Raw genomic sequence first — 25,413 nt, forward strand, 5'->3', positions numbered from 1 at the left:
ATGACTGAAAGTTTTGGCAAAAAATAAATGGTCCCTAGCGGGATCGAACCGCTGATCCCCGCGTTATTAGCACGATGCCTTAACCAACTGGGCCAAGGGACCATTTTAATGTAGCAGATATTGTAATATGAGTACTACAATACAGAGTTATGACAGGATTATAATATAATAGATAGACAGATGTAAGACAGACTATTATATTATTGTGGAGTTACAAGCTTATGTTGGGTAGTTCCAACATCTAAGTTAGTGTCATTAGCCACTTCAGTTGCTCTAGTATAGTCCATCTTCTTTATAGTTAATAATCGATTGATTCTTTTATTAGTGTAATTAAACTATTCTATATAGAGTTAGATGCCCTCTTATATATGAGTTAATCTGACAGTTGAATGAACATGTGTACGTGTTCATTCATTCCTCCTAGGTCTCTTTAGTGCTGTATTGTACATCTGTGTTTATCGCGTAGCCATTTACATTGTAGTGAGAAATTTTCACCTACCACTTGGAAGATTGTTCTAGACCTTCTTTCCATTAGTAAGTGATCTATTAGTTCTGGACTCAAAGTGTCATAAACACTTAGTTCTGTCACATACACTACAATAATTCTGACACACCCCCGTAAAGACATATTTCAATAATCTTTTTAACTGATTGTCGATATAGAACTTGATGGACTATGAAATTCTCCTGGGTCAGTTATCGTAAGAATATCTTTGGGAGTCAGTTTTGTTTTGCATCGAAGATCTTAGTTTCTTAAAGTCTTCACAACTAACCGGTTTGGTTAAAACATCAGCAATGTTATCAGTGCCAGCAATTTTATATATTAGTAAGTCATCTGCTCGTATCCGTTCTTCGAGTTTAGCTAGTTTCAAATCCAGGAATCTATCTCTTCTGTTGGAGTTATAATTGTTCTTTAGATATTGAATACTAGGTTTGCTGTCTGTAATGGAAATGACAGTTGGATCTTTTTGTAGGTTCATTTCTTCTAAAATCTTTTTTAGATAATATGCCTCTTTAGATCCTTCATAGATAGCGTCCAGTTCAGCTTCAGTAGATGAGTTTCTGACAGCTGAGGAGGCTCTTGAAATGACTTTGTAGAGGTTCTCTCCATACCATAACATTATGCCCATTCTGGACTTCATGTCATGTTCCGTACCCAGTGAGGCATCAGATAGCAGAGTTATGGCCGGGTTATCAGTGGTTTCTCTTGTGAACACAAGTTTTTCTGACTTAGTTTGGAAAATATAGTTCATAAGTTTATCAGCCATGTAAAAAACGTTGTCTGCTGGAAAGTTCACACTCCTGGCCAGTTTATTGGCAGCGAACTCTACATCATATCTACATCTAGATCTAATATAGTTAATCACGCCATTTATCTTCTGCAGTTCATTGATCTTTTTAGATCTTGTTTTAGTGTCCATAGAATCAATGTTTTTGATGTTGTGTTCATAGGATGAAACATGTGGAGTAGAAGTAGTTTTAATATGACTAATTTTATCAAGCCAATCATTTTCAATACTTTCAATGTAAGATTGCAATGATAGGCTGATTTTACCTTCATCAATATTATAATCAAGGTCCATTCCTAGTACATCTGTACGTAGAATGCCTTGATTCATTTTTCCAATAATTTTAAGCTCAAATCTGTTTCTTAAGGTGGAAACAAACTCGTCTAGAAGTTCCTGACTTTTAGCAGCTATGACACAGTCATCTACATATACAGCTATCATGATGCTATAATCGTGATTTCTGAATATACCTGGCGTATGTCTGGAGTCATCCAGATCAATACTGTTCAGGAATTTTTTTAGATGCTCATTCCATTCCTTAGGACTTTGTTTTAAACCGTAAAGTGCCTTTTTTAACGGTGTCACAAATCTCCTATCGTGTGGAAGTGGAACATATATCTCCTCCCGTAAATCAGCATACAAAAATGCATGATTTATATCTAAAGTCTGTATCCACATCTTACGGTTATTGGCTATCATCAGGAACAATTTCAAAGTATCAATTTGAAGAAGATCTGTATGATAGTTACTGTAGGTGGCTTCCGTTTGTTTGTCCCCTCGGCAAACAATACGAGCTTTATGAGTCCCATCACGCTTCACCGTAAATATAGTCTGAAGAGGTATAATTCGGTTAGCTGGGACTTGATTTCTAGGAATGGAGATTGATGTGTCAAAAACTTGCATCTTCAAAAGATTTTGTAGTTCTTTCTCAAATGCTTCCGAAAAGAGTTTTCGTTCTCGAACGTCTGTATTATTGGTGATAGCAGTCTTAAAATATAAAGTTCTAATTTTATTGACTGCTTGTACAGAACGTAACTTGATTTTTTTCTTCTGTTCCTCCGCTGCTTCAAATTCCTCAAGATCCAAGGTGGTAAGTTCACGTTTCCGAGACTTTAATGGACGTCTAGTGATTGAAGCAAATTCTTTGAGAAACAGCTTTGTCCTTCTCTGTTTCATGGCTTCGGTGCTGGGAAACTTGTCCGAATTCTTATTATCGAAACGGTTGATTAACAGCAGCTCTTGATCAGAGACATTTTTAACGGGCTCACTTTCTGCGACACTGTCTGGCAAAATATCAATATGTGAAGTTGCAGTAGGCATGTCCTTTGGTAAAGTAGACATATGAGCTTCGTGGACAGAATGGTTGTCTGAAGTATTCGAAGTGTCCTGTTCCAATGTAGGTTCTTTGACCTCCTCATCGGCGGTCGACGAGCGAGTGTGGTCAGAAACCTTTTGGTTGTCATTAATATTTATAGTATCCAGACCATAGACAGTGTCTTCTTGAATATTGGGCGGAATTTTATACTGAGTGTCATTTTCAATCCCTTCGATAATAGTAATGTCATCAGCATTACTGGGTTCAGCCTCAATTTCAAGAGCATCTTCTGATGTGACTTCATTTGTGTCATCGTTATCAGGAACGATTTCACTTAAGACCTTATTTGGATCTATGAAATCACCGTTTACTTCAGAATTAGCCAATATATAACTCATAGTACTAATGACTTTTCGAGTTTGTGGTAGATAGAACAAGTAACCAAAGGAATTTGGATCCTTACACAAGGTTATGGCTGGTATACCTTGATTGGTTAACTTGTTGTTTGTTTGATTTTTTACGAACGCATGCGCACCGAACGGTAAGAAGGAATTAAATCGAATTTGTTCATTCTTTCCTGATAATGTGGTCATTGGACTACAATTTAACTTCTTAGTCATGAACAAATTCCTGATTCTAGCAGCTGCAAGAGCTGCATATTTCCAGAGTGCCCAAGGAAGATCACTGTTATGCATTAATGTTCTAATATCATTGTTCATAATACCAATGAATCTTTCTGCACGAGCGTTGGAAGCATGGTCGTTTGTATCGGTAAGCATTAATTTAATACCTTTCTCCGATACATATGTTTTTAGAGAATCATTAGTAAATTCAGACCCTCTATCAACAATAAGCTCTTTTACAATTCGATCATATTGCTTTTCGATGTACTGTATATTATTTTTGATTTGCAGAGAAATGGTTTCTTTATTTTTATTCGTATGTGTGGATACTAGTAAAAATCTTGAAACATTATCTACCATCAATAATAAGTAGTTATCAACTTTTGCAAGGTTCTTTCCTAAAGGACCACGAATATCTAAGCTCCAGGATTGTCCTGGTTGCATTTGTTCGTAGTGTTTATTCATGGAGTCCTTGATATGATCATGCTGTTTCATTTTTGCTTGAGCACATTGCTCACAGTAAAAATTGATCAGCTCTGATTTTTTTAAGTTGATTTTGTTAACATCTGAAAAAGCATTATTTTCAATATTGTGAACTATGACATCTACAGGAAGATGATTTGATCTTTCATGTGCTTCATGTATAGTCACAGTTTTATTATTAAAGCTTGTCGAAGGTTTAATCCATCTTATGGATGACGCCTTCGTTAATTTTTCCGAAGTCCTATTATCTTTGGAAGATAATAGTAAATCATTAGACTTTATCCAGGTAGTATTGGCTACGTTATGTATTTTAATACTAATGCTGTCATTCTTTAGATTTTTGTAATCTTCGGTAATTATAAAACCAAGTGTTTTGCGAAGGCCAATGGCTGACAGAACTGTTGCATCTTCATCTGGACAGTAGTAAACAGGAATGTATTGATATTTTCCGTTATTATCCATTCTAACTCTTAAGGACCCCTGTCCAATGATCTGCAGATTGCTTGAAGATCCGACACCAGAATATTCAGGGATTGTTGTTAATTTTCTATAATTGAAAATTAATCCCTTTTTATTGGTGAAGTTAATCCCAGATCCTGAATCAATTACTGTATCCACAGCTGATTTTAATTGATTCTTCTTTGTGGATATTTTCGTTTGTACTGGATTTCTCTGTACCTTTTTTACAATAGGCCTAAGAGTTTCTGGATTTTTAGAGTTAGATTTGGCTTCTTCTCGTTCAGATGAATAAAATTGCTTTATTTGTTCATGAAATTCAAAAGCATCCTCTGCGTGTTTTTTAATAATTCCTAGATATTGAGTAGGAGTTATTTTTGATAGATCAATAGGTACTGCATTAATTCGTTGCAATACTTGATTGTTAATCCTATTGATAATCAAATTGAAGATTTCCATCTTATTGGTGTCAATGAATTCTTCAATTCCAACTAATTTATTCAATAAATTTAGTTGTAAAGCCAAATTATTGGATTTCTCAGTGATTGACACTTGTTTCCATAATTTTTGGCGTTTGGCAAAGTTAAGTTTTCTTAAGAAAATTCTCTTAACTTCGTTTAAGATTTTAATGGAACTATTCTCCATGAAGATAAAGTCATATATATCTTCACACTTGATATTTTCCTTGAGTTGACCCTTTATGAATTGATCTTCTACAGGGTCAATTATTGTAGATTCTGGCAATTCATTTAAATTATCTAAATTGTAATAATTTAGGAATTTAACGAATTCCTTGATCCACAACGGAAGGTCCTCAATATTGATTAGTTTAAATTCAATATTAAGTGGAAGGTAATTCTTATTGATAACAACTTCTTTACCATTTAATGTCTTGAACATTAATGATCCATTGTTCATCAAGTTAGTTTGTTGATTACCTTCTTCCTTGTTACTGCCGTTTGTTACAGTATTATTAATGGACGTTCTTGTATGAGCAGTGGTTCTGTTATTTAACAGTCCTTCTCTATCAATGATTTTCGTCCTTAATTTTTCTATGTTCAGCTCAAGACCTTTTTCTTCCTCTTCCAGCTTAGTGATTTTGCTTAAATAGTCACCAGCTTCGATTGAGTTAAGAAATTCGTCATGCTTCATCATAGTCTTTTCGTATAAGCCCTCTAGGGTGCTTAAACGATTTTTAAATGTTCTAATGAAAACATCTGTGTTCTCATTAGGAATCTCAATATTTGATTGAAGGGTTTCCTTTACAACCTGAGAACTCGAATGGTCGTTATCCATCCGGGTAAGACCTCCATGTGGAGAAACAAGCTTATGTTGGGTAGTTCCAACATCTAAGTTAGTGTCATTAGCCACTTCAGTTGCTCTAGTATAGTCCATCTTCTTAATAGTTAAATAATCGATTGGTTCCTTTATTAATATATTTAGTACAATTCTATATATCATTTAGATGTCCTCCTTATATATGAATTTACCTGACAGTTGAATGAACACGTACACATGTTCATTCATCCTCCTAAGATCTTTAGTGCTGTATTGTACATCTGTGTTTATCGCGTAGCCATTTACATTGTAGTGAGAAATTTTCACCTACCACTTGGAAGATTGTTCTAGACCTTCTTTCCATTAGTAAGTGATCTATTAGTTCTGGACTCAAAGTGTCATAAACACTTAGTTCTGTCACATACACTACAATAATTCTGACATGAACCAGTCGCTGTTCCGACGCTTGTTTCTTCACACTAAGCAATAACCGTTCTGTGTGTTGTAACTATGACCAAATTTTGGGTGAACAGTAACCCTCATCACTCAATGGACAACACTTCGTGACTCCAATCAATGATCTGATACTCCCGACAGCCGTTCATGTAGCTCTGCATACTTCACAATGGCCAGTTTAATCGTCAACTTTCTATTTGTCCTGAGAAAATTACAGGCTCATAGACCCGTTTTAGGAATCTACTCGAGACATCATTCCACTCTATCTTGCACAGCGAAAGCACTATCAACATAGCGTCTTTGAGTTATATACAGAAGCCATTATCACAAGACATCGAAATTGCTTCAAATAAGGTAAGCACGTGATACGTTTTCCATATTTCTTGCTACTTCTAATCGCATCACTCTTCTCTCTATTTAAAAGACATACCAGTTTAATAAAAACCGAACCATTGTACAAAGAACAGAGAGTCCCAAACAGATAATTATTCAAATAAGATAAACGTACCGATATCAGTTCTTCGATTTCCCGTTTCAAGCAAGATGATAAGAGGATTATTAGTGAAAAATTTCAGGCTAATGAGAAGCAGGTCCGCTGGTTATCTCCTTCCAATCACGTCGAGATATAATTGGATTTGTTCGCCTTCATTATTGAACCGTCACATCCATGCAAACGCCTCTCTATGTGAGCAATCGCAAAAGCCAGGCAATAAACAACATCTGGGGTCTATCAAAGTTGAACAACAAAAATTGATGTTAGCTTTCACATGCAATAAATGTAACACTAGATCTTCACACACAATATCGAAACAAGCATATACAAGTGGTACAGTTATGGTCCAATGTCCAGGTTGCAAGAATAGACATTTAATTGCAGACCATTTAAAGATATTCGACGATAACAAAGTTACCATTGAGGATATCATGAAGCTGAAGGGCGAAAAAGTGAGCAAGTCTACTGAAGACCTTTGTTTTGAAGATATACCAAAAGATTTGAAGGACTTACTTGGGCATCACGCTAAGGATGCTCCTGAAAATTTAAAGAAACCTGCCTTGCATGCTGATGAAATTCATACATTACCAAATAAATAGCTTTTTTAATTTGTTTGCTGTCAGGTCAACAATAATTAATCCTAAAATTACATCTAAACTACATATCTGATGATTCATGTTGAATGCAGAAAGGAACAGCCAGTTCAGAAGTAACTACATACTTTCATGTATATAGTCTTTCTTATAATAGATATTCTGCCATAACTAACTTGTTTGGTCTCGTCAGTCACATGATCTGGTTAGTCACTTTTAATGAGTACAAATTGAAAAGGGACGACAAGGAAGCCATCAATGAAACTCTGCAAACATATATTTAAATATTGTGAGAGTTTTCTATCTAATTGCAGATACAACAAGCCTTTAACTTGGTTGAACCTTGACGTTGAGAATTTTGAAGATATATACATTGCCGGTTTGTTGACTAATAAATATAATTACCAATTCGAAAAATCGTGATTTTTTAAAGGGTGCTAAATATTGGCCTTTCTTCAGCTAATATGAGAGAATTGAAACTTTTTGGCAAAACTAAATACAAAGTTTTAACTTCATTAGAGAGCTATAGATCAGGAAATTTTTCTGGTATCGAAAACCATAATGATGATCAGGAGGTAGAGTATCCTCTTCTACATCTTCTATCCCTACCTAAAGATATTTTAATAACAATTCTAGAAAATGTTGATAGAGCAGAATTACTAACTTTGTGTTTAGTAAATTCCAAATTCTATGATTTGATAAGTACTCGTTTTATATATACGAATGTGATATTAAATGACAAAATATCACTCCTGAAATTTAATACACTAATACATTCTGAATACCATATAAAAGTTGCAAATACTATAGAAAATTCAAAATCTGTTTCTCAGAATGTGAGATTTTTGGTAAGATCAATTGAATTTGTGAGCCCACAATGCCAAGATTCGCTTTATAAATACAGTAAGTATTATAAAAAGGAAAATTCATCACTAATAGGCGGATCTTATTTTTATTTCAACCAAGATCAACAACCAAGAGCTTATAAGAGATCTTCTTCAGCAAGAAGAAATACAAAAAAAACCTCAAATGCAGAACTTGATGAATATATTGATAACTTGGAGAGGAAGTATGTCCACTATACATATATCGAGTTAATGTTGGATATAATCGACTTTTTACCAAACCTGTCACATCTTATTTTGAGTGATATTGAGCAAAATTTTAAGATACCACTTTGGTATTCTGTCTTCAATGATGGGTCAAGAGATTTCTTTAAAAAAATTATAAATGGCATTCAATCCATGAATGCAAATGATTTAAGAACTTACGAGTTTTCTGAAAAGTTTATATCGGACTATGATTCTAAATTTTACTCATTCAAAAGAATCAAGAAATTAGAACTCCGAGGAGCATTAGATAAAAGAGAAAAACCAATAGTTTGTCTAAGACCAAATTTGCTTTGCTGTTTCGGTATATTTAATGAATTAACATTGGAAAATATAATAATTGATAAGGAGTCTTTAGATATGCCTTTCGAATTTGTACCATTTCACCTCACAACACATATGGATGGAATTTATGACTTGCATTCTACAATTCATTTCTTGACAATAAAAAATTGTAATATAATCCCAGGCAATGGAATTTTGAAGTTGTTTCGAGACTATTTTAAATGCGTAAATAGTCTGGAACTATTATCAATAACAAGTAAATATGATTTGATTTTAGGAAGTTGCTTTTCAGCTTTAAAAAATCTAACAATAGATTGCAATAGTTCAGTATTCACAAATGAAATTATTGTTGATGATGACTATTTTTACAAAAAAGATAAAAATGAGATTACACAGCAAAATGATATGTTAAATAATAACAGTGTTGACAATAATGACATCGAAACGTTACTTGAAGTGCAAGTTGACAGTAGTTTGCAAACACCTCCACCAACATCAGGTGTTGTTATTTCATTAGATTTAGGATATATACCAAGAAACCTGTCTACTTTGGATACCCCCCCACTGCATAATCTGAAACCTGCCATGATCACCAAAGAACAGAATGAATTCTTTAAGAGATCCGGCATACCAGAATTTCATTTCTTTTATCATTATTTTAAAGACCTTTGGGAACGATTACCATATAAAAATATTAACATCAATGTCATCAATATCCCATTTACAAATGTTTATCCACTTAACCCCAGTATATTTTGGGAACAAATCTTATTTAATTCTAACAAAGACCAAGAAACATTAATAGCTACAAGAGCTCAAGAACAAGATCAATTTGGGGAACCAACATACTCAAATAGATCTAATTATTTTTGGATGCCAATGGTGAGAAATTGTGTAAAAGAGTCCTTAAATTCTTCAAAGGTCAGTAGAGAATTAACTGCTGAAGAAATTGAAGAAGTTATAGATACAGTTGATCCTGACATTATCAACAATTTCAACAACTATCGTTATTGTAAAGACATACCAAATTTAAATTTATGGTATTTTTTAAAATCATTGTCGAAATTTAGGTCAGTGAGAATTAAAATGTTACGTAAATGGCTATTCTGTACGCCTAGAACAAGATACGATTGGGAAATGCTACTTAAACCCGTGCTTAAGGTAAATGTCCCCATAGAAGTACGCGATAAAGATGGCTTTGTGCTATACACATATGGTGAGGATTTATCAAATATTGGACGATCCTAAATCTTAAATACTGTCACCATTAAGCATTACGAGTTCTCTTAACTTGTTAAAAATATAACTGTTATTTTATATTTTAACGTCTTTTTTACTTTGATGCAGCAACTAGTATGACGTATCTCATATATTCTTTTGATAAAACAAACTTCAATTATGAACCTTCATATAATTAATAATATTCTAATATATAATCATACATTTAAATTATCCTAATAACGTACACCACTACAAAGCGAAGAAACTGTTGTCGTCAAATGTTGGATATATGTAACCTTGTTCAGTCAACGTATTACAACATTCCCTTACCACAGTTTCATCAAGGTTCAATGTTTGTGTCATCAGTTGAATGGCAACTGCAAATGAATTAGGGTCTTTACCAGTACATTGCTCTTTACAGAAATCTAAAATTCTTTGTAATGGAGCGCCAGCATCAGAACCTTCTGTAACAAACAGTTGTTGACCTTGATCATTTGATGCACCGACTCCCTTCATTTTGCCATTTGCTATGGCATGCGATTTGATTACTTCTAAATGATGTGCTATAACCTCATTGAATGATTTAATATTCTTGATTACGGCGTATTGAACATTCTTTTTACCACCAAATTCTTTTAAAGCACCATAAACAATTACGTATGAACCAATTTCATGTTGTTTAGATAGTTGCGAGTCCTGAGCACCATTTTTATCTTCATCTCCAGCGGCCAAGTCATTTGCATCCTCACTCCATTTTCTAACTTCTATTTGGCCAGTACCATCTTCAATGGTTAAAAAAATACTCTGTGTTTGATCTGAGATATTTCTAATTACACCAACAAAACAAATTGAATGTAGTTCTTGATTATGAATCACAAAAGGGCCGTCTTGGACCAGCGGTTTTGATTCCAATATTTGCTTAATAGTTACAGGAGTTAAAGTGTTGGTTCTTTTAACTTCACCATCGGATGAACCAATTCTAGAATCTGAATTATCAAAGCCGCCACCAGTGGAGAATTCAGTGTAAGCTTGATATGTTGCCATCGATGTGTATCTTATGCGTTTGGTTCTATTTTGGCTTGCGTTATATTCAGGAATTGGAGTGTTCAACTACTGAGTCTATATCTGCTAGCACTATAATGTTTGGTTTTATTGGAAATATAAACCTTAGAAACTTATTAATTTAAAATCATTATTCATTTTATTATATGTGGGTATCTTCTTTATTACCATATATATAATCCTAAAACGCGTAAGAACGCGTTTTCTACCAACCGTGTATAGTGATACTGAATGATCAAGTAGAAAATGACTTGGCGGCAAAACCGATTCTCACTGTTACATATATAAAACCGATTCCTTTAAACATGGTATTAACATAGTCCTTTAAGCCCTTAATGGAAGAAACGACGCATTGACCAACCAGACAGCAGATGATAATATATTGGGTGGACTATCTAGTGTTGTTGCTAAGATATATGTAATGAACTGTAAGGTTACTACCTATCGCAAGGAATAGGCGTTTAGAGCTGAGAAAAGATACATATAGTTGTTTCTTTGAATAAGGTCCAAACTATACATTCTTTTACAGAAGCATATGGTAGCTGCTAATGATACTAAAAAGATGACTGTACATGGTATGGTGCTAGGACCTAAGCAATAGATACCCTTACTCTCACACTGTAACAAATCTCCCGTATTTAGCCGCCAATACTTTACTAGTCACGTGCGTAACCAATCGTTCTCAACGAAATTTTTTCAAAATATGTTACTTAGCCTGTGTGATGTTCAATATAACCAAAAAAATTTGACATTATTGTGCGAAGAGATGAGATGAGCTTCGATTCAAAATGCGGTTCATGGATTGTAGACTGCAATTATTAATTATAATAAAATGATTTTTAAGAAATACCAGCTCTATTAAAAAATTATTATTATTTAAAATATCAAGTTATCAATTTTATCTCATATATTTTATTTATTAGGCATAAAAAATATCTGTAACCCAGGGAATTGTCATCATGGAATTGGTATTACAAGCTCACATTTTATTAGCTTCAACAATCGAAGATGATACTAGATATGCTAGTATTGATAAAAACTACTTAGAAATATCAAAACAGATCCTTAAAGGACAATCCATTGATGCGATCAAGACCATACTGAATGATTTGAATGTTCCAAAAATCGACCTAAGTACTGTCGACTCATCCAAAGTTGGCATCGCCAATGCTTTAAATAAATTGGTCAATGAAAATATAGTAGGAAAATTGCAAAGTAATATGGCATTACTACTGGCAATTTCGCTTATTCAAACTTTTATTCAAGAAAATTACACAGGTCCTGCAACAGAGATAGAAATCAATGAATTTATTTTCGAATCGATTGAAGATCAGGAAAAGTTACAATATGCTTTGACTTCTATATTAAGTATATCAGGGCAACCAGCTTATGAATTAACATCTGGACCACTTTTACTAATTTTAGCTTTATTTATTTTAGAAAAATTAACTAACAGTTGTACACTTTTCAAATTATCTGATGAGACTACCAGTGATCCTGAATTGATCACAATTGACTCTCAAAATACGTCAAGTTTGACAGCTTTTGCTCACTGGTGGAGAGCAAGAGCTCTATTAGCGCAGCTATCATTATTACCAGAAACTACTGGTGACCAACCTGCAATTGCTGCATCCATTATGAATTCTATTGAATTAGTACATGCCGTTGTCAAAGAATTTCCTGAAGATGTTAGTACTGAATTTAAAAAGAAACTATATACGATCTACTACTTGGAAAATATTAAGTGTTCATTAAGCATCAATGCAGAACAGTTATTCTTACCTTCTCTTACGAAAGTGATGAAATTGACTGATTTTAAATTTGTTTTAACTGGTGCTCGTGCGAAAAGAACAAAGTTCCAAACCGTAGCCCATTCTGGATTAATTATCCTTGCACAATCGTCAACTTCTACTGAAAACTCATCAGAAGAAAACGAAGGAACTCCTGAAGCTTTTGCATTGAATTCCGAATTATTGTTAGAAAAACCTGTTTTTGAATCGATTGGTCAAGAACCTTTGGATGAACAAATTGTTAAGAAACAAAAACTAGATGAAGAAGAAGGTCTTGAAGTTGAAAAACTTTTACCAGTAGCTATTAGACAGGAAAGCATTCCAATAGAGTTGCAATCGTTAGATCCTAATAATCAACCTCAACTAACTGAGTATGACAATCTACAACTGCTTTTGCGTATGTATACATTAAAACAAACTTCTCCTGCCAAAGATCCATTAGTTGAACAAGAATTAACTGCTTTAGTAAGCAGAATTTTATATCAAGATGGTTCTAAGAATTGGTCTATCTTTTCTCGTTGTTTATGGGAAAGATCTATTATCGAAACATCTAAAGCTAAAACAATTGAAAGAGGTCTACTACAAATGCATTCTTTAGTAGAGGATCTTGAATTGCAAATCACATCTAGATTATTACCACAATCTAGCGATACGTCAAGTGCATCTCCTGTTCCAAGATTAAAATTCATACATCAGCTACCATTTTTACCACGTTGGAATCTAGATGCTACTTTAGCTGAAAAATATATGTCGTTAGGAATTTTAAAGTCTGCTGTTGAAATATACGAAAGATTGCAAATGAGTTGTGAAGCTGCATTATGTTATGCTGCTGTTGGCGATGAAAAACAAGCCGAAGAAATTATATTAAAGAGTATCGAAAAGAATCCTAATGATGCTAGAGCGATTTCAATCTTGGGTGATATAAGACAAGATCCAAATTTATGGTTAAAGAGTTGGGAAATTGGCAAATATATTAATGCCAAAAATTCATTAGCTAGATACTACTACAATCCACCAACAGGTTCTGGCTTAACTAGGGATTATGGTGCAGTTCTTAAGCATTTAAATGACTCCTTAAGACAATTTACTTTGAACTTCGAAACTTGGTACTTTTATGGTTGTGTTGGATTAGAGTGTAACAAAATGCAACTGGCTGCTGAAGCGTTTTCCAGATGTGTTGCATTGGATGATACACATTCTATGGCTTGGTCAAACTTAAGTGCTGCCAATATTGAACTAGGAAAATTAAAAGAAGCTTTAAGCGGTTTAAAGAGAGCAATTGCTTGTGATGCCCAAAGGAATTGGAGAATTTGGGAAAACTATATGCTTGTTGCTGCTAAGTTAAATGAATGGGATGATGTTTTAATCGCATGTAGACAATTGTTAAATATCAACAAAGATAAAAATGGCGAGATGGCTATTGATATTCCAGTAGTGGAGAAACTGATTGAATTATTAGTCTCCACCGATTTTCCAAGAGGTGAGGAAGAAAAAGCCACTCATTTCCAAAAATCATGTATTGAGTTTGTGTGTAACATGTTACCTACTGTTATTACTACCAGTTCCAGAAGTTGGAGACTAGTTGCTAAAGTAGAACTATGGAGAAAGAGACCATGGGCTGCTTTGGATTGTCATGAAAAAGCCTACAGAGCGATTTCTCACAATCCAGATTTAGAAATTGATGAAAAAATCTGGAATGACACAGTTGATGCTTGTGAAGATTTAGTTGCTGCTTATGAATCTCTAGGCGAGATGGAAGGCAGACATGGTGAAGGAAGCTTGGTATGCAAAGATTGGAAGTATAAGGCAAGATCTTCAATCAAGACATTAATGAGCAAAGGTAAAGATAGATGGGATGGTACTGATGGGTGGGATAGACTGCTAGAACTCAGAAGTTCATTGTGAACATGAATAGAATAAACATATTTAGATATGATCTCAATAAATGCACATTTTTAAAATACATAAAATCGTTTACCACTAGTACAAACTGATGCGAGCATCTGAGAAATTAACTACGAATATTATTTATATAATACATCTTCAATATTCTTTCTAATTATCGACAGTTCCAGTAAAACTGTCTTCTGGAAGTCTTCCTGAGACTCCTTAATTGCTTTAATATCTTTCAGTACAAGGTCCAAGTGGTCTGAATTAACACTATCTTCTGTCTTATCTACAGCTTCCACTTTCTTTATACACAGTTTTTTATTGTCAGAGGAATTCTTGGTTGTATGGTCAGTATTCATATCAACAGACATGATCGAGTTATCGATTGTCAACCTACCTCGAGGTTTGAATATCGGAAGGTTTGCCATCCCGACTTCACTTCCAGTGACAGCAATAGTCGGATGACTCAATAACTTAGGGAAGGTTTTGTAGGTATGTGGGTGTCCAATCTGTATGGAGTCAAGTGGTTCTGTATATAAAGTAACATCAGAAACATCATCAGTTTCTGAATTAACTTCAAGAAATGGAGCCACTGAAAAGTTCGTGATTTTCTTAGGGAACTGTTCTCTACCTTTTGAGAGCGACGGTATTATCTGACGTTGCTTGGAATTTGCATCAAATTCCATATCAGAAGTATGATTGTTTTCAGTATCAGCAAAGTTTGGGAAAATGAATACTGAATCAAACATCTGATATTCCTCAACGATAAGTTTTTTCAATAGCTTCAATGCTTTCGGGGGAAGGGAGTTTACGACGTCTTTACTCCTGCACTGTTCTTTCAAATTACGAAATTTATTCCTAAGTGACCTTGACTGCTTATAACGTGTATTGTTTATGGAATTATATTCCTTACGAACAAGCTCCCAAGTCTGCAACCGCTCTGGATAACCCTTAACATGCGGCTGATATTCATCAATCAACTTCAGCAAATTGTAAGAGTCATTAGTCATTATACTTTCTTACTCTTTCGGTAATGTCGATTGGAAGCCTATTTATCCTCAATTTTCTGTCCACAATAAATAATTAACACAACATTTCACTTATTATTATACCAAACCAAGATAATTGAACAATGCATAACACTTTTAATTAGAGATGACAGCTTTTTATCTCTTTGCAAGCCCTTTATCGATTTTGCAGCTTTTGCAACTTTTTCGATATCATTATCGTTAGCTTAACCGATACACTGTAGATTTAAACTGTAAATGAATCTAATTGATAAGACAAATTGATTCATATCTGTCAATGGACCACGTTAAGGGAACAGGTTAAAACTAACTTCGATTAGCTGAGTTTTGTTGAGTGGTTATTGCTTAGGTCAGTTCTTACTTCGAGTTTGTTCAGGGCATAAGAGATAATTCGGCAGAGATTATGTTAGGAATTCTAAAGAGCTCAACAACCTTTAGAATCACTAGACCAACAGGAGTTTTTTGTAGCAGAATGTCGTTCAATATTAGTAATTACTCTACCGATGCCATTGCTGATAGGTATAAGTCAAAGTTGCTTGAAAAGGCCAAAGCGCAAGGTTTTAACTCTGTTGAGGAGCTGCAAGAGAGCATGAAGGAAAAGTTGCAAGAAAATAGAAAGGCCTATGACAAAATAGATCCTTTAAAAGAGTTGGAAAAATATGAGCAACAAGTACAAATGTCAAAGAATATAATGCAGGCAAACAAATTGAGGAAAACCAAGAATTCTGAAGGTTCTTCTAGATCGTCCGCTTCTGCCAACACAAATAGAGGGTCTTCAAATGTTGGTACATCTGAATTGTCTGATAAGAATGCTCCATTTAAAACTCTAGCATCGTATTTGGAGTTGGAAAAAGTGAAAGATCTCTCTCCTCAAGAAATTGAATACCTTTGGAGAGCAAAATGGGGCCAAACTGATGGTGCTATGAACGCTGTGGTTCCATTAGAGACATTTGATAAGATGCTGGTTAAAGTCAAAGAACACCCCGTATTTGTTCTTCCTTTACCAAGAGCCAACACAAGCGGTGAAAAGGATGAAGCTTCTGAAGGCATGGAATTACATTATATTCAATGGCAGTTCCCAAATTCACAAACTTCACATTGTCTAATGACATCCTTAGCTGAGTATAAATTACACAAAGAGTTTGCAAGACCTCATACTACATTAGAATTTCATAGTGAGTTAGGCAAGGATAAAAATATAGTATTGATGAATGGTAACGTAGAACCTAGTATGAACATATCTATACAAGAAGCACAGCTATTGTTATTAAATGTGCAAAGATTTTATGGTGCCATGGGCTATGATACTCCATCGTCAAAACAAAGGTTACAATTGTTAAAGGACTTCACAAATGGATCTTCTGATTTCAATCTGGACAAACTAATAATCTTATCTCAGTCCATGGAAAATTAAATCCATGGACGTATAATCTTGAATATAGTTCCTTAATAACACTGTACATATTATATATCGCCAAAATATAACCGTTACTATATAAAGTTAATGAAATTTCGTTATATTACTTATTTGATATGTATATATGAGTAACCCAATGAATAATTTTTATGTGATCTACATAATGGATGGTAACCACTTACCTCCCGCATCTAGCCAATTGCCAAGGTTGATTATCTAGTGGACATGCATCTCTGGTCTTAATCCATTTATTTATGCAATGTAAGTGGAAAGCGTGGTTACAAGCAGCCCAAGCTACAACACACTCGTTGTCAGTCTCAGTCATAGCCATTGGCTGGCATTCAATGCATGGTTCCATGATATGATTCCTGCAAATTGCGCAATTATCAACTGCTATATCCCAGGACCAGAATGCCACCGCAGTCCATTTCTTGATTTCAAACTTCTTCTTCTTGTCACCTGTAGAGAAAGTATTAACTGGAACGTCGACTTCCATATTTTCTATCTGACTCATTATAACTTCAATCAATGTATTCTTGTTATTACTAATTAACCTTCCTGTGATTTAGATTCTTTAAAGGCACGCCAAAGCAGAAATATATAGGTTCGAAACGAAACAAAAAACAAAGAAATACTTCACGTCAGCAGAAACTCTATATAATAATCTAGTGATGTAAATATTCCAGACTGTCACAACTTCTCTAGTTGCTCTTGCAATCTAAATTATTCAAATCACTTCTCATTTATAAATATGCAATTCCACATATCACTCGTTTTTTAAATTTACGTTTTTTCAAAATGGAAGACCTGAAAGAAACACTTTTATAAAAGAGTTAACAATTAAAATAGATTGCATTGTTTAGTCTTATTGAGACACAAACGCCGAATAACCACATACATCCATTGCTTTAATTGGATCTTATATTTGAAGCTTTTGATTTGGCTGAAAACTGACAAAATTGCAATAGAAACACTTTTGACGTGATGTCGAACAATGATAACAACGATATTAGTTCGTTATACCCTCCACCACCACCATATATCAAGTTCTTTACCGATGAGAATGTGGAAAAGTTAGAAGAGTACCAGAAGGGAAGGAAAAGAGACGATGTGGACGGAGGTACAAATGGTGAACTTGCTAATGAAGACAGACTAGAGACAGCTTTAGATTTTTTAATCCCACCGCCAATTCCAACGTCTGGTCAGTACAGGGTGTTTGGTAGCACATGGCAAGTGAAAGATAAACTGCCTGATCTTGAGTCAATGGGTCTGACTCAATTGTATAAAAAATCAGATCAAGATTCGTCAGCAGATGATCAACCAAGGGAAGTAGACTATCAATATAAAATACAGGAACTTAGAAAATTATTGAAATCACTGCTATTGAATTACTTAGAGTTGGTTGGGATATTGAGCATAAACCCAGATAAATTCGAGGAAAAAGTTGTAAATATAAAGACCATTCTTGTAAACATTCACCATCTTTTAAATGCATACAGACCCCATCAGTCTCGAGAATCTTTAATAATGTTGTTGGAAGCACAATTAGAATATAAAAAAGGTGAAATAGAGCACATAAAATCTGTGTGTAAACAAGTCAAGGATAAATTAGAGGAGATAAAAAGCATTAAAGTATAAATACGTTGATTATATTATATCTTCACATAGGATTAGAATGTTAATAACAAACATATACATATTTGACGTAGTTTTTCAATAAGATAAATGACCATTTTATTTTCATTCAACTCTACAATGCACAATCTCATGACGATTTAGTGGTTTATTATTTGGATACATGCTAAATCTATATGTATTGAAATGTATATAATTACAAATGTATTGGCTTTATTTATAAGTTCTTCACAACTAATTACCCAAACCAGGTAAGCTAAACCCTGGAAGACGAGAATCATCTGCTTGATTAATTGCATTCGAAGTTTGAGACATGGTTGCTGTGGAATTTGACATCGTTGAAAAATTATCATTACCATCAGTGGGAGGAGGGGCTGCACCAAATTCACTTTTTTCTCTGACAGCGTTTATACAATTGTTAATACCATAAAACCAGCCGTTGATTTTATTGTTATTGTATGTAGGATCGTCATATGCATTAGGATCAACAGGTCTTGCTCTAGTCCAAAATCTAATTGTTCTGTCCTTGGCAGCACTTGCTAATATATGACCAACGGGATTATAGGATAAAGAAGTTATGCATTTGTCATGCGCATAAGGTATTACTTGCTGAGGTTCTTCTAAGTTTTGCAGAATATCAAAATGTTTGATAGCACCATCATACGATGCAATTGTAAACATAGATTCATTCGTTGGATGCCATAAAAGTGTCATATAGTCAACCTCATCTCTTATCACTGTTAACTCTTTCATATGGTACCTTATATCAAATACTCTACAAGATTTATCTTTAGAGATAGCTGCCAGTAGATTACCTTTAGTAGGTTGAAATTTTGTTTTTAGCACTGTATGTTTAAAGTTTAATAAAGTAGATACACATTGTCCTGATCTTGGGTCCCATAATTTTATTAAATTATCCTTTGACGCCGATACAATCAATCCCATTTCTGGATGCCAATCACAACTTTTAACATCCCAATGATGTCCAGACAGCGTTCTTTCTTGCTTACCATTACTGAAGTTCCATATCTTCAAAATATTATCATCTGAACATGTAACGAATTTTGAATCGTTTTTACTAAATGCAATGTCCCTGATGCACTCTGTATGGGCCTTGTCTAGTTCCTTCACCATATTAAAATTAGGTTGCCAAATCTTAATTGTGCCATCTGCATCACCACTAATCATCCAATCACCTGCATGCGAGTACTCCATTGCGGTGACCGAAGTATCGTGTGCTTGCATGATACTTTCGAAATTGAAGGAAGAACCACTCCAAAGCGAAAACTCACCACTATAAGTGGCAACAACCAATCTCCTACCTTCTGGAGTCCATGTAATTGCTGGAATGACATGTTTCACTTTATTCGAACTTAAGTGCGTGAACTTATTGGGAACGTTAATTATCCTGTCAGTAGACTGGTAAACATCTGGAGGCAAGATATCAGCCACATAACTTGTTTCTGGTTGAATTGTCGGCGTAGCTAGGCCGTATTTCTTCAAATAATATGCCCTAGTGTAAGGTGAACTCATATCAACGGTTCTTCTTTGCGAAACATATTTCTTAGCAACAGCACTTTGAAACTGCGGTTCTTGATGATAATGACCGTCCATTCTATGTTATCTTATGATGATTTAATCCTTGATTATCTCTAAATGCCTAGAAACTGTAATGTAGTTTTGTATTCCCAACCAGAACTGAAGTACCGCCTGATATATCCCATTCATCTTCATTTAAAGTGGTCAACTTTTCGAGATTTCAAGTTTCAAGCTTTAAAGAAGTAGCGGAACCTTCAAGAAAAGCCATGTTGGTAGCAATGGATCGCAAAAGCAGACAGAAACAGATGTTCATTGGAGTAGAAATACTTACGACAGTAGTTGTTACAAGACTACAATACTAGGCCCCGCTTGGTGAGCAGCCAATACATGTTATTAATTTTGAGAATATAATATAGTTCCCTAGCATAAGGACAATTGTTTTATATAGAATTTACAGATTATCTTCTTGATTTTTGATGAAACTTGGATATAAGTCCCAGACTAGAGTCTGTAGACATACCAGCAACCAGCACAACAATGGCATGAACGCAATCCCGAGCCCGTTGATTCCTAGACCAACTAAGTAAGGTAATATTGCAGCACCACAACCTCCAAGGGCGATAGCTGTGCCTACACCTGAAATATGTAAACTTTTTGGTAGAACTTGTAATGCCACAAGACTTGCATTCGGGAACAATGGTCCAAAGAATACACCGGTAGCAAAGATAACACTTCCTATAACAATCGAGTACAGCAAGCTGGATGAATTTATTAACCCAAGCAACACAAAACATGTGAAAAGTACAAGCGTGAGAGATGCATAGTGCATGTTAGCACGATAAGCATTTTTGAAGTACTTCTTTGTAAAGAAACTCAATATGAATCTTCCAACAGTTAGACCAGACCAGAAGCACGATGTGACAAATGACATTCTGAACCTTTCGTATGCTTTTGTCTCTAGTAGGTAGGTGTATAACCATGATGCGGTGCTAATTTCAGCACCCAGATATAGGAACAGGAACACTGAATATAATATGATCATTGGATTCCTTAGGTATTCCAATGAAGATGATGCTGAACCAGTTAATAACGAAGAATCATAGGACCCATCAACCATCTCTGTACTCCTATCGTTGAAGTTTGACGTACCGCTTGTATCATTTTCTTCTTGGTCACTAATAGAGGTTGAATAAATATATTTTGCAGGAGTCTCATATCTAAAAGCAGGAATGGCAATAACGATACTTACGAGAGCCAAAGCTATTGGTAGGTAGAAAAACAGATTCCAAGAATGATTAATTGAAATGTATGTGACGATGGGAGCTGTCGACATTGCTGCCACACCATATATCCCATGTAACGCACCCAACAATTCATTATTATTCACTTCCAGGCTGCCGATCAAAACATTACACAAGGCATCTAATATACCTAGTGCGAATCCAACTGGGAAGTAACTTAAAATATAAATATTGAAACTCGACGGTTTTAAAGCTAAAACACCTTGAAATATCATAGCTATCGATGCACCAAGCAAAAACGCACCTCTTTGACCCAGTAAAACATGAATCTTGTGATTTGAAAAGGAAGCTAAAGTGTAACCAGTCATCTGTGATATAAAAATCCTCGAGACAACTTCCTTTGACACTTTGTAATGATCGGTAAGACTGGGCATCAGAGAACCTGTCGCTTGGTCATTCATTCCAAATACCAAGAATATCGTAAAACATGCCGCTAACTGTAGTTTTATTAGCGTAACTTTCTGGTAGTCTAATGGGTATATTTTAATCACTGAACCATGCCAATAGACATCTTTCATAAACTCAGAAGAAAATGTCGTCTCTGATGTCTCACCAGTCATATCTTGACTTGCTTCATTACTTTCTGGGTCATCTAGCATCAAAAAATTTTCCGAATCAACGTCTCCATCGTCATTTCCAGATATACTGTCATCACCAACAGATCTAGTATCAATACCAATTCTTGCCGTCTCATCAGCATTCTTATGACCATCAGTACTGTCCAGTTGACCGTCTGACATTCTTCCGATGATCTAAATGTAAGTACCACTAATTTTATAAAATAAGCACTCTCTTGATACCAGAGCACCAACAAAAGTCACACCAATTAAACATAACTTAAATAGTCGACTCTGAAATCTGGCAATATCTTAAACCTATATCCAAGCATATGTATTATGTTGAAGTTACTGTAAATCGGGTGCCAATAGTTGCTTTACCTTTTAATTGCACCTTCTAAGGGTTTCGCGATGGCTTATAAAAAGGTTAATGACTATTGATGAAGAGGCTCCAAGAGTTAAAAGAGATGGGGATACAAGAAAGGATTGCTGTTTATTGAGTTGAATATATGGATATATAATTGGGTATACTATTTTGTTAAAAAAGTTGCGTGCTATGTTCTTTCTGTCTGCAGATAGAATCCTGGAATGAGAATTAAGTAGAGCATGATGATGATTGAACCTTTAAAGTAATTTGAATCGCCTTCTGAGAAGATGTAGGTGAACATGAAGTTGCTAGTTAGGAGACATATGATGTCCCAAATTGGGAATACCATTGAAAACAAGTCTGCTCTGACGTTGATGCTGGTTTTGTCTGAGGTTACTGCCATTTTGATTGTACTATATAGGACTAAAGCTGGAATCTGCAACAAACAAACTTGCAATGAGTAGGCACTTCCTATCTCCATCGATAATGGCATGTTACCTTGCATTGCAAATGAAATGGCGTTAACGAATTCAGTTGTGTTGGGTACCAATGCGATTACTGTCAGACCGACTAACTTTGGATGAATCGTTTCTGAATAAGTTTGCATTAGTTCATCGAGAGATTCGATTAGTATATTTGCAATTATTGCGTATACCACAGTAGATACAAGAAGGATGAATATAGATCGCCTTTTAGACCAATTTGATGTCTCTGATTGGAGTGACAATCTGCTCTTATGGGCATGTTTGCCTCTTGCTTGGTTCCTATTCAATTCATTTTGGGAATCTTGCTCCGTTCTGTTTCCCTCAAGGTCATTCAAAATAGGTGCTAACAGAACTTCAGAGGCATTTTCTGGAACTGCAATAGCCTCCATCTCAATGTCATTACTTACTGTAGAGTTTTTGAAAGACCACACGATTAGAGCATGAGTCTTCAAGGTATACCATAAACCTATTACATATGCTGAAAATAATATTACAGAACTTAGTTGAGATACATGCACGATTTTATGGCGATAGAAGTCATTATATTTCAGTTCATACCGAATGACATGGCACGTATCCATCGCTGTAGATAGATACCTTTGTGTTGTTTTGTATGCTGATCCACATTCAAATCCGTATTCTCCATATACAATATCAATAATTGAGGGGATACAGATCAGTATACTAGAAAATATTAAAAGAATCGAGGTTATGCCCGCACTAGCAGGATTATATTTCTGAATCTTCTTTTTAATAGCACCACTGCACATAGCAGAGCCAGGTAATAATAAGATAGATCCAAGTATGGATCCAATAATTGCTCCTTCTACTATTAGTCCTTCATGATGATTTAATGCTATGCAATACATCAATATCTCTACTATTGATGAAAAGAATGCATTGATCACCGCACTCAGACCTATGGATGATTTAGCAGAAATGGAAACTATAGACTGACCAATATAGAATGACAATGGAATCATCGATACCAAGCACATAATGAAAAAGAGTATTGGGTCAGTAATGAAGTTTTCAATGTTAAAATATCTGTAAAGAATATAGTAATTGGAAATCGTTAACACTGCAAAACAAAGAAGATTGGAAATTATAATATTAATGCCATTATATGTGAACTTTGTATAATATTTTTCAGCAACTTTTAAAGTGGAATACAGATACCTCAAGTCAGTGTGTTCATTTTGCTCTGAACACAATTGTTGATAATCTTGCAATGGTAAAAACTCCAATTGCAATGGATCTTCTTTTAAAGTGTCACTAACATTCCATAAAATATCACTCAGAGGAATAGGAAAGACACATAAATGCAAAAAGATGGATGTCACATATAAAATAGCCCGTATGAGATTTAATACAATCACATTATTTAGAAATTCAATAATTGGAAACTTGAAAGATTCAGATTCTTTCCTGGTACTTACTCGTAAAGAAGACTTCAAGAAGTTCTTTGATTTTTGAAAATTGACTTGTTCTGTATTATTAATTTCAGCACCATAACCAACATCTCGATGTTGATTATCAGTCGACCCGTATTCCTTTCGTCTATCATTAATAATAAGAAGCTTTGTAGGCCGTTGATCCTTCAAATATACGACCTTACCAAAAGGGTGAAGCAAATAATATGCAAAATTCTTGTAACAGTCTATGAATCTTTGCAATAATGGATCCATTACAAAAATGTCCAAGATTAGTAGTAGAGTTCTTATTATCATTAACACCAAGAACAGTACTGAACCAACCGTGCAAAGCCACATTAGGTTAGATAGTTTAGCAAATATCGATATCTTGTGATTAAGTAACTCATGCGTATCTTGGTATAGAGTTTGCTCAATTGTTCTTTTCTTTATATAAATCGCAGGTTTCCATAATTTCAGACCAAATGGATGCATTTCATTAACTAGAGATTGCATGCCTCTCAGGTCAACTGAGCTAGAGGAGACACTAGACCCAACATTTTCTTCCGATATCACATGGAAGTGTTCAATAATATAGTCAGCATCAATTCTATCTGATGCTTGTTCATGATTATTAGTGGAAGTGTTGCTGAAAATGGACATTTCATTTCCATCTAACTTTGGAGCAATGCTGTCATTCAATTTATTCAGATCAGGAAGTGATGAAGAGGTTCTAGCAGTATTTAAATACAAAGTTTTAGATGCCCTTTTATCCCTTGATTTACTGGTAAACAATGGACTGCCAGAGTCATGACTGTGAGACGTGTAAACCATACTAACGTGATATATTTAAATAATAACCGTTGGCGTAAATGACTCGCTAACCCGTCATGGTGAGATTAATTTAAAGGACACCAGCAAAAGCAATAAAGAATAAGGACAAGAGCTTATAGTCATGATTTAGTTTTCTATCTGTATTCTTTTATATATTGTACTATCTTAATATCTATATCCTTTTGTGAAAATGGACCTGCGATGACACTGTTTTGAGGTAACCGCATTGTATAAAAGTGTCACAAATTACAAGACGTCGTTTGATATAGATATATTAATAAAACTATTACTGGTTTAGTTTACATTGATAATTAAATGCTTTTAATACAATAGGGAGTAGGTTGTTGGATATAGATATACCAAAATGAGGGTTATGTTTCTATTTGTAATTGGACTTGCTGTTGCCCAAGGCATGCATCTCAAAGATAACGACGACGTAACCGATTTTGATCCAATAACTAATGGACCTATTGACATATTTTCGATTAAACCAAC

General features: G+C 34.7%; 12 protein-coding genes and 1 non-coding gene across 13 annotated transcripts; 5 read left to right on the forward strand and 8 right to left on the reverse strand.

Annotated features, from left to right (window-relative positions):
* Positions 1-28: 28 nt before the first annotated feature.
* On the reverse strand, positions 29-102 carry TPHA0Ptrna12I. Its single transcript has one exon. It is a non-coding gene; the product is annotated as a tRNA-Ile (tRNA).
* Positions 103-692: 590 nt separating this feature from the next.
* TPHA0P01400 (uncharacterized protein) lies at positions 693-5,627 on the reverse strand (the record flags this gene model as incomplete). The annotated part of the gene is made up of 1 exon (XM_003688684.1): positions 693-5,627. One exon carries the CDS (start codon positions 5,625-5,627, stop codon positions 693-695), a length of 4,935 nt encoding a protein of 1,644 aa, XP_003688732.1.
* Positions 5,628-6,443: 816 nt separating this feature from the next.
* On the forward strand, positions 6,444-6,992 carry ZIM17 (Zim17p; the record flags this gene model as incomplete). The annotated part of the gene is made up of 1 exon (XM_003688685.1): positions 6,444-6,992. One exon carries the CDS (start codon positions 6,444-6,446, stop codon positions 6,990-6,992), a length of 549 nt encoding a protein of 182 aa, XP_003688733.1.
* A 458-nt stretch (positions 6,993-7,450) lies between these two features.
* Positions 7,451-9,628, forward strand: SKP2 (putative SCF ubiquitin ligase complex subunit SKP2; the record flags this gene model as incomplete). The annotated part of the gene is made up of 1 exon (XM_003688686.1): positions 7,451-9,628. The coding sequence occupies one exon, from the start codon at positions 7,451-7,453 to the stop codon at positions 9,626-9,628; it is 2,178 nt and encodes a 725-aa protein (XP_003688734.1).
* A 222-nt stretch (positions 9,629-9,850) lies between these two features.
* Positions 9,851-10,645, reverse strand: RFA2 (Rfa2p; the record flags this gene model as incomplete). The annotated part of the gene is made up of 1 exon (XM_003688687.1): positions 9,851-10,645. The coding sequence occupies one exon, from the start codon at positions 10,643-10,645 to the stop codon at positions 9,851-9,853; it is 795 nt and encodes a 264-aa protein (XP_003688735.1).
* A 977-nt stretch (positions 10,646-11,622) lies between these two features.
* Positions 11,623-14,358, forward strand: EMW1 (tetratricopeptide repeat-containing protein EMW1; the record flags this gene model as incomplete). Its single annotated transcript, XM_003688688.1, has 1 exon — positions 11,623-14,358. One exon carries the CDS (start codon positions 11,623-11,625, stop codon positions 14,356-14,358), a length of 2,736 nt encoding a protein of 911 aa, XP_003688736.1.
* Positions 14,359-14,477: 119 nt separating this feature from the next.
* Positions 14,478-15,353, reverse strand: DAL82 (Dal82p; the record flags this gene model as incomplete). The annotated part of the gene is made up of 1 exon (XM_003688689.1): positions 14,478-15,353. The coding sequence occupies one exon, from the start codon at positions 15,351-15,353 to the stop codon at positions 14,478-14,480; it is 876 nt and encodes a 291-aa protein (XP_003688737.1).
* A 421-nt stretch (positions 15,354-15,774) lies between these two features.
* Positions 15,775-16,785, forward strand: ATP11 (Atp11p; the record flags this gene model as incomplete). Its single annotated transcript, XM_003688690.1, has 1 exon — positions 15,775-16,785. The coding sequence occupies one exon, from the start codon at positions 15,775-15,777 to the stop codon at positions 16,783-16,785; it is 1,011 nt and encodes a 336-aa protein (XP_003688738.1).
* A 181-nt stretch (positions 16,786-16,966) lies between these two features.
* Positions 16,967-17,302, reverse strand: HRT1 (SCF ubiquitin ligase complex subunit HRT1; the record flags this gene model as incomplete). The annotated part of the gene is made up of 1 exon (XM_003688691.1): positions 16,967-17,302. One exon carries the CDS (start codon positions 17,300-17,302, stop codon positions 16,967-16,969), a length of 336 nt encoding a protein of 111 aa, XP_003688739.1.
* A 470-nt stretch (positions 17,303-17,772) lies between these two features.
* MED7 (mediator complex subunit MED7) lies at positions 17,773-18,426 on the forward strand (the record flags this gene model as incomplete). The annotated part of the gene is made up of 1 exon (XM_003688692.1): positions 17,773-18,426. One exon carries the CDS (start codon positions 17,773-17,775, stop codon positions 18,424-18,426), a length of 654 nt encoding a protein of 217 aa, XP_003688740.1.
* A 231-nt stretch (positions 18,427-18,657) lies between these two features.
* Positions 18,658-20,037, reverse strand: PFS2 (cleavage polyadenylation factor subunit PFS2; the record flags this gene model as incomplete). The annotated part of the gene is made up of 1 exon (XM_003688693.1): positions 18,658-20,037. The coding sequence occupies one exon, from the start codon at positions 20,035-20,037 to the stop codon at positions 18,658-18,660; it is 1,380 nt and encodes a 459-aa protein (XP_003688741.1).
* Positions 20,038-20,413: 376 nt separating this feature from the next.
* Positions 20,414-22,003, reverse strand: BSC6 (Bsc6p; the record flags this gene model as incomplete). Its single annotated transcript, XM_003688694.1, has 1 exon — positions 20,414-22,003. One exon carries the CDS (start codon positions 22,001-22,003, stop codon positions 20,414-20,416), a length of 1,590 nt encoding a protein of 529 aa, XP_003688742.1.
* Positions 22,004-22,374: 371 nt separating this feature from the next.
* TPHA0P01510 (sodium/calcium exchanger protein) lies at positions 22,375-24,918 on the reverse strand (the record flags this gene model as incomplete). The annotated part of the gene is made up of 1 exon (XM_003688695.1): positions 22,375-24,918. One exon carries the CDS (start codon positions 24,916-24,918, stop codon positions 22,375-22,377), a length of 2,544 nt encoding a protein of 847 aa, XP_003688743.1.
* Positions 24,919-25,413: the final 495 nt, after the last annotated feature.

This window comes from Tetrapisispora phaffii, chromosome 16 (assembly GCF_000236905.1).
Source record: "Tetrapisispora phaffii CBS 4417 chromosome 16, complete genome".
Classification (NCBI taxonomy): Eukaryota; Fungi; Ascomycota; class Saccharomycetes; order Saccharomycetales; family Saccharomycetaceae; genus Tetrapisispora; species Tetrapisispora phaffii.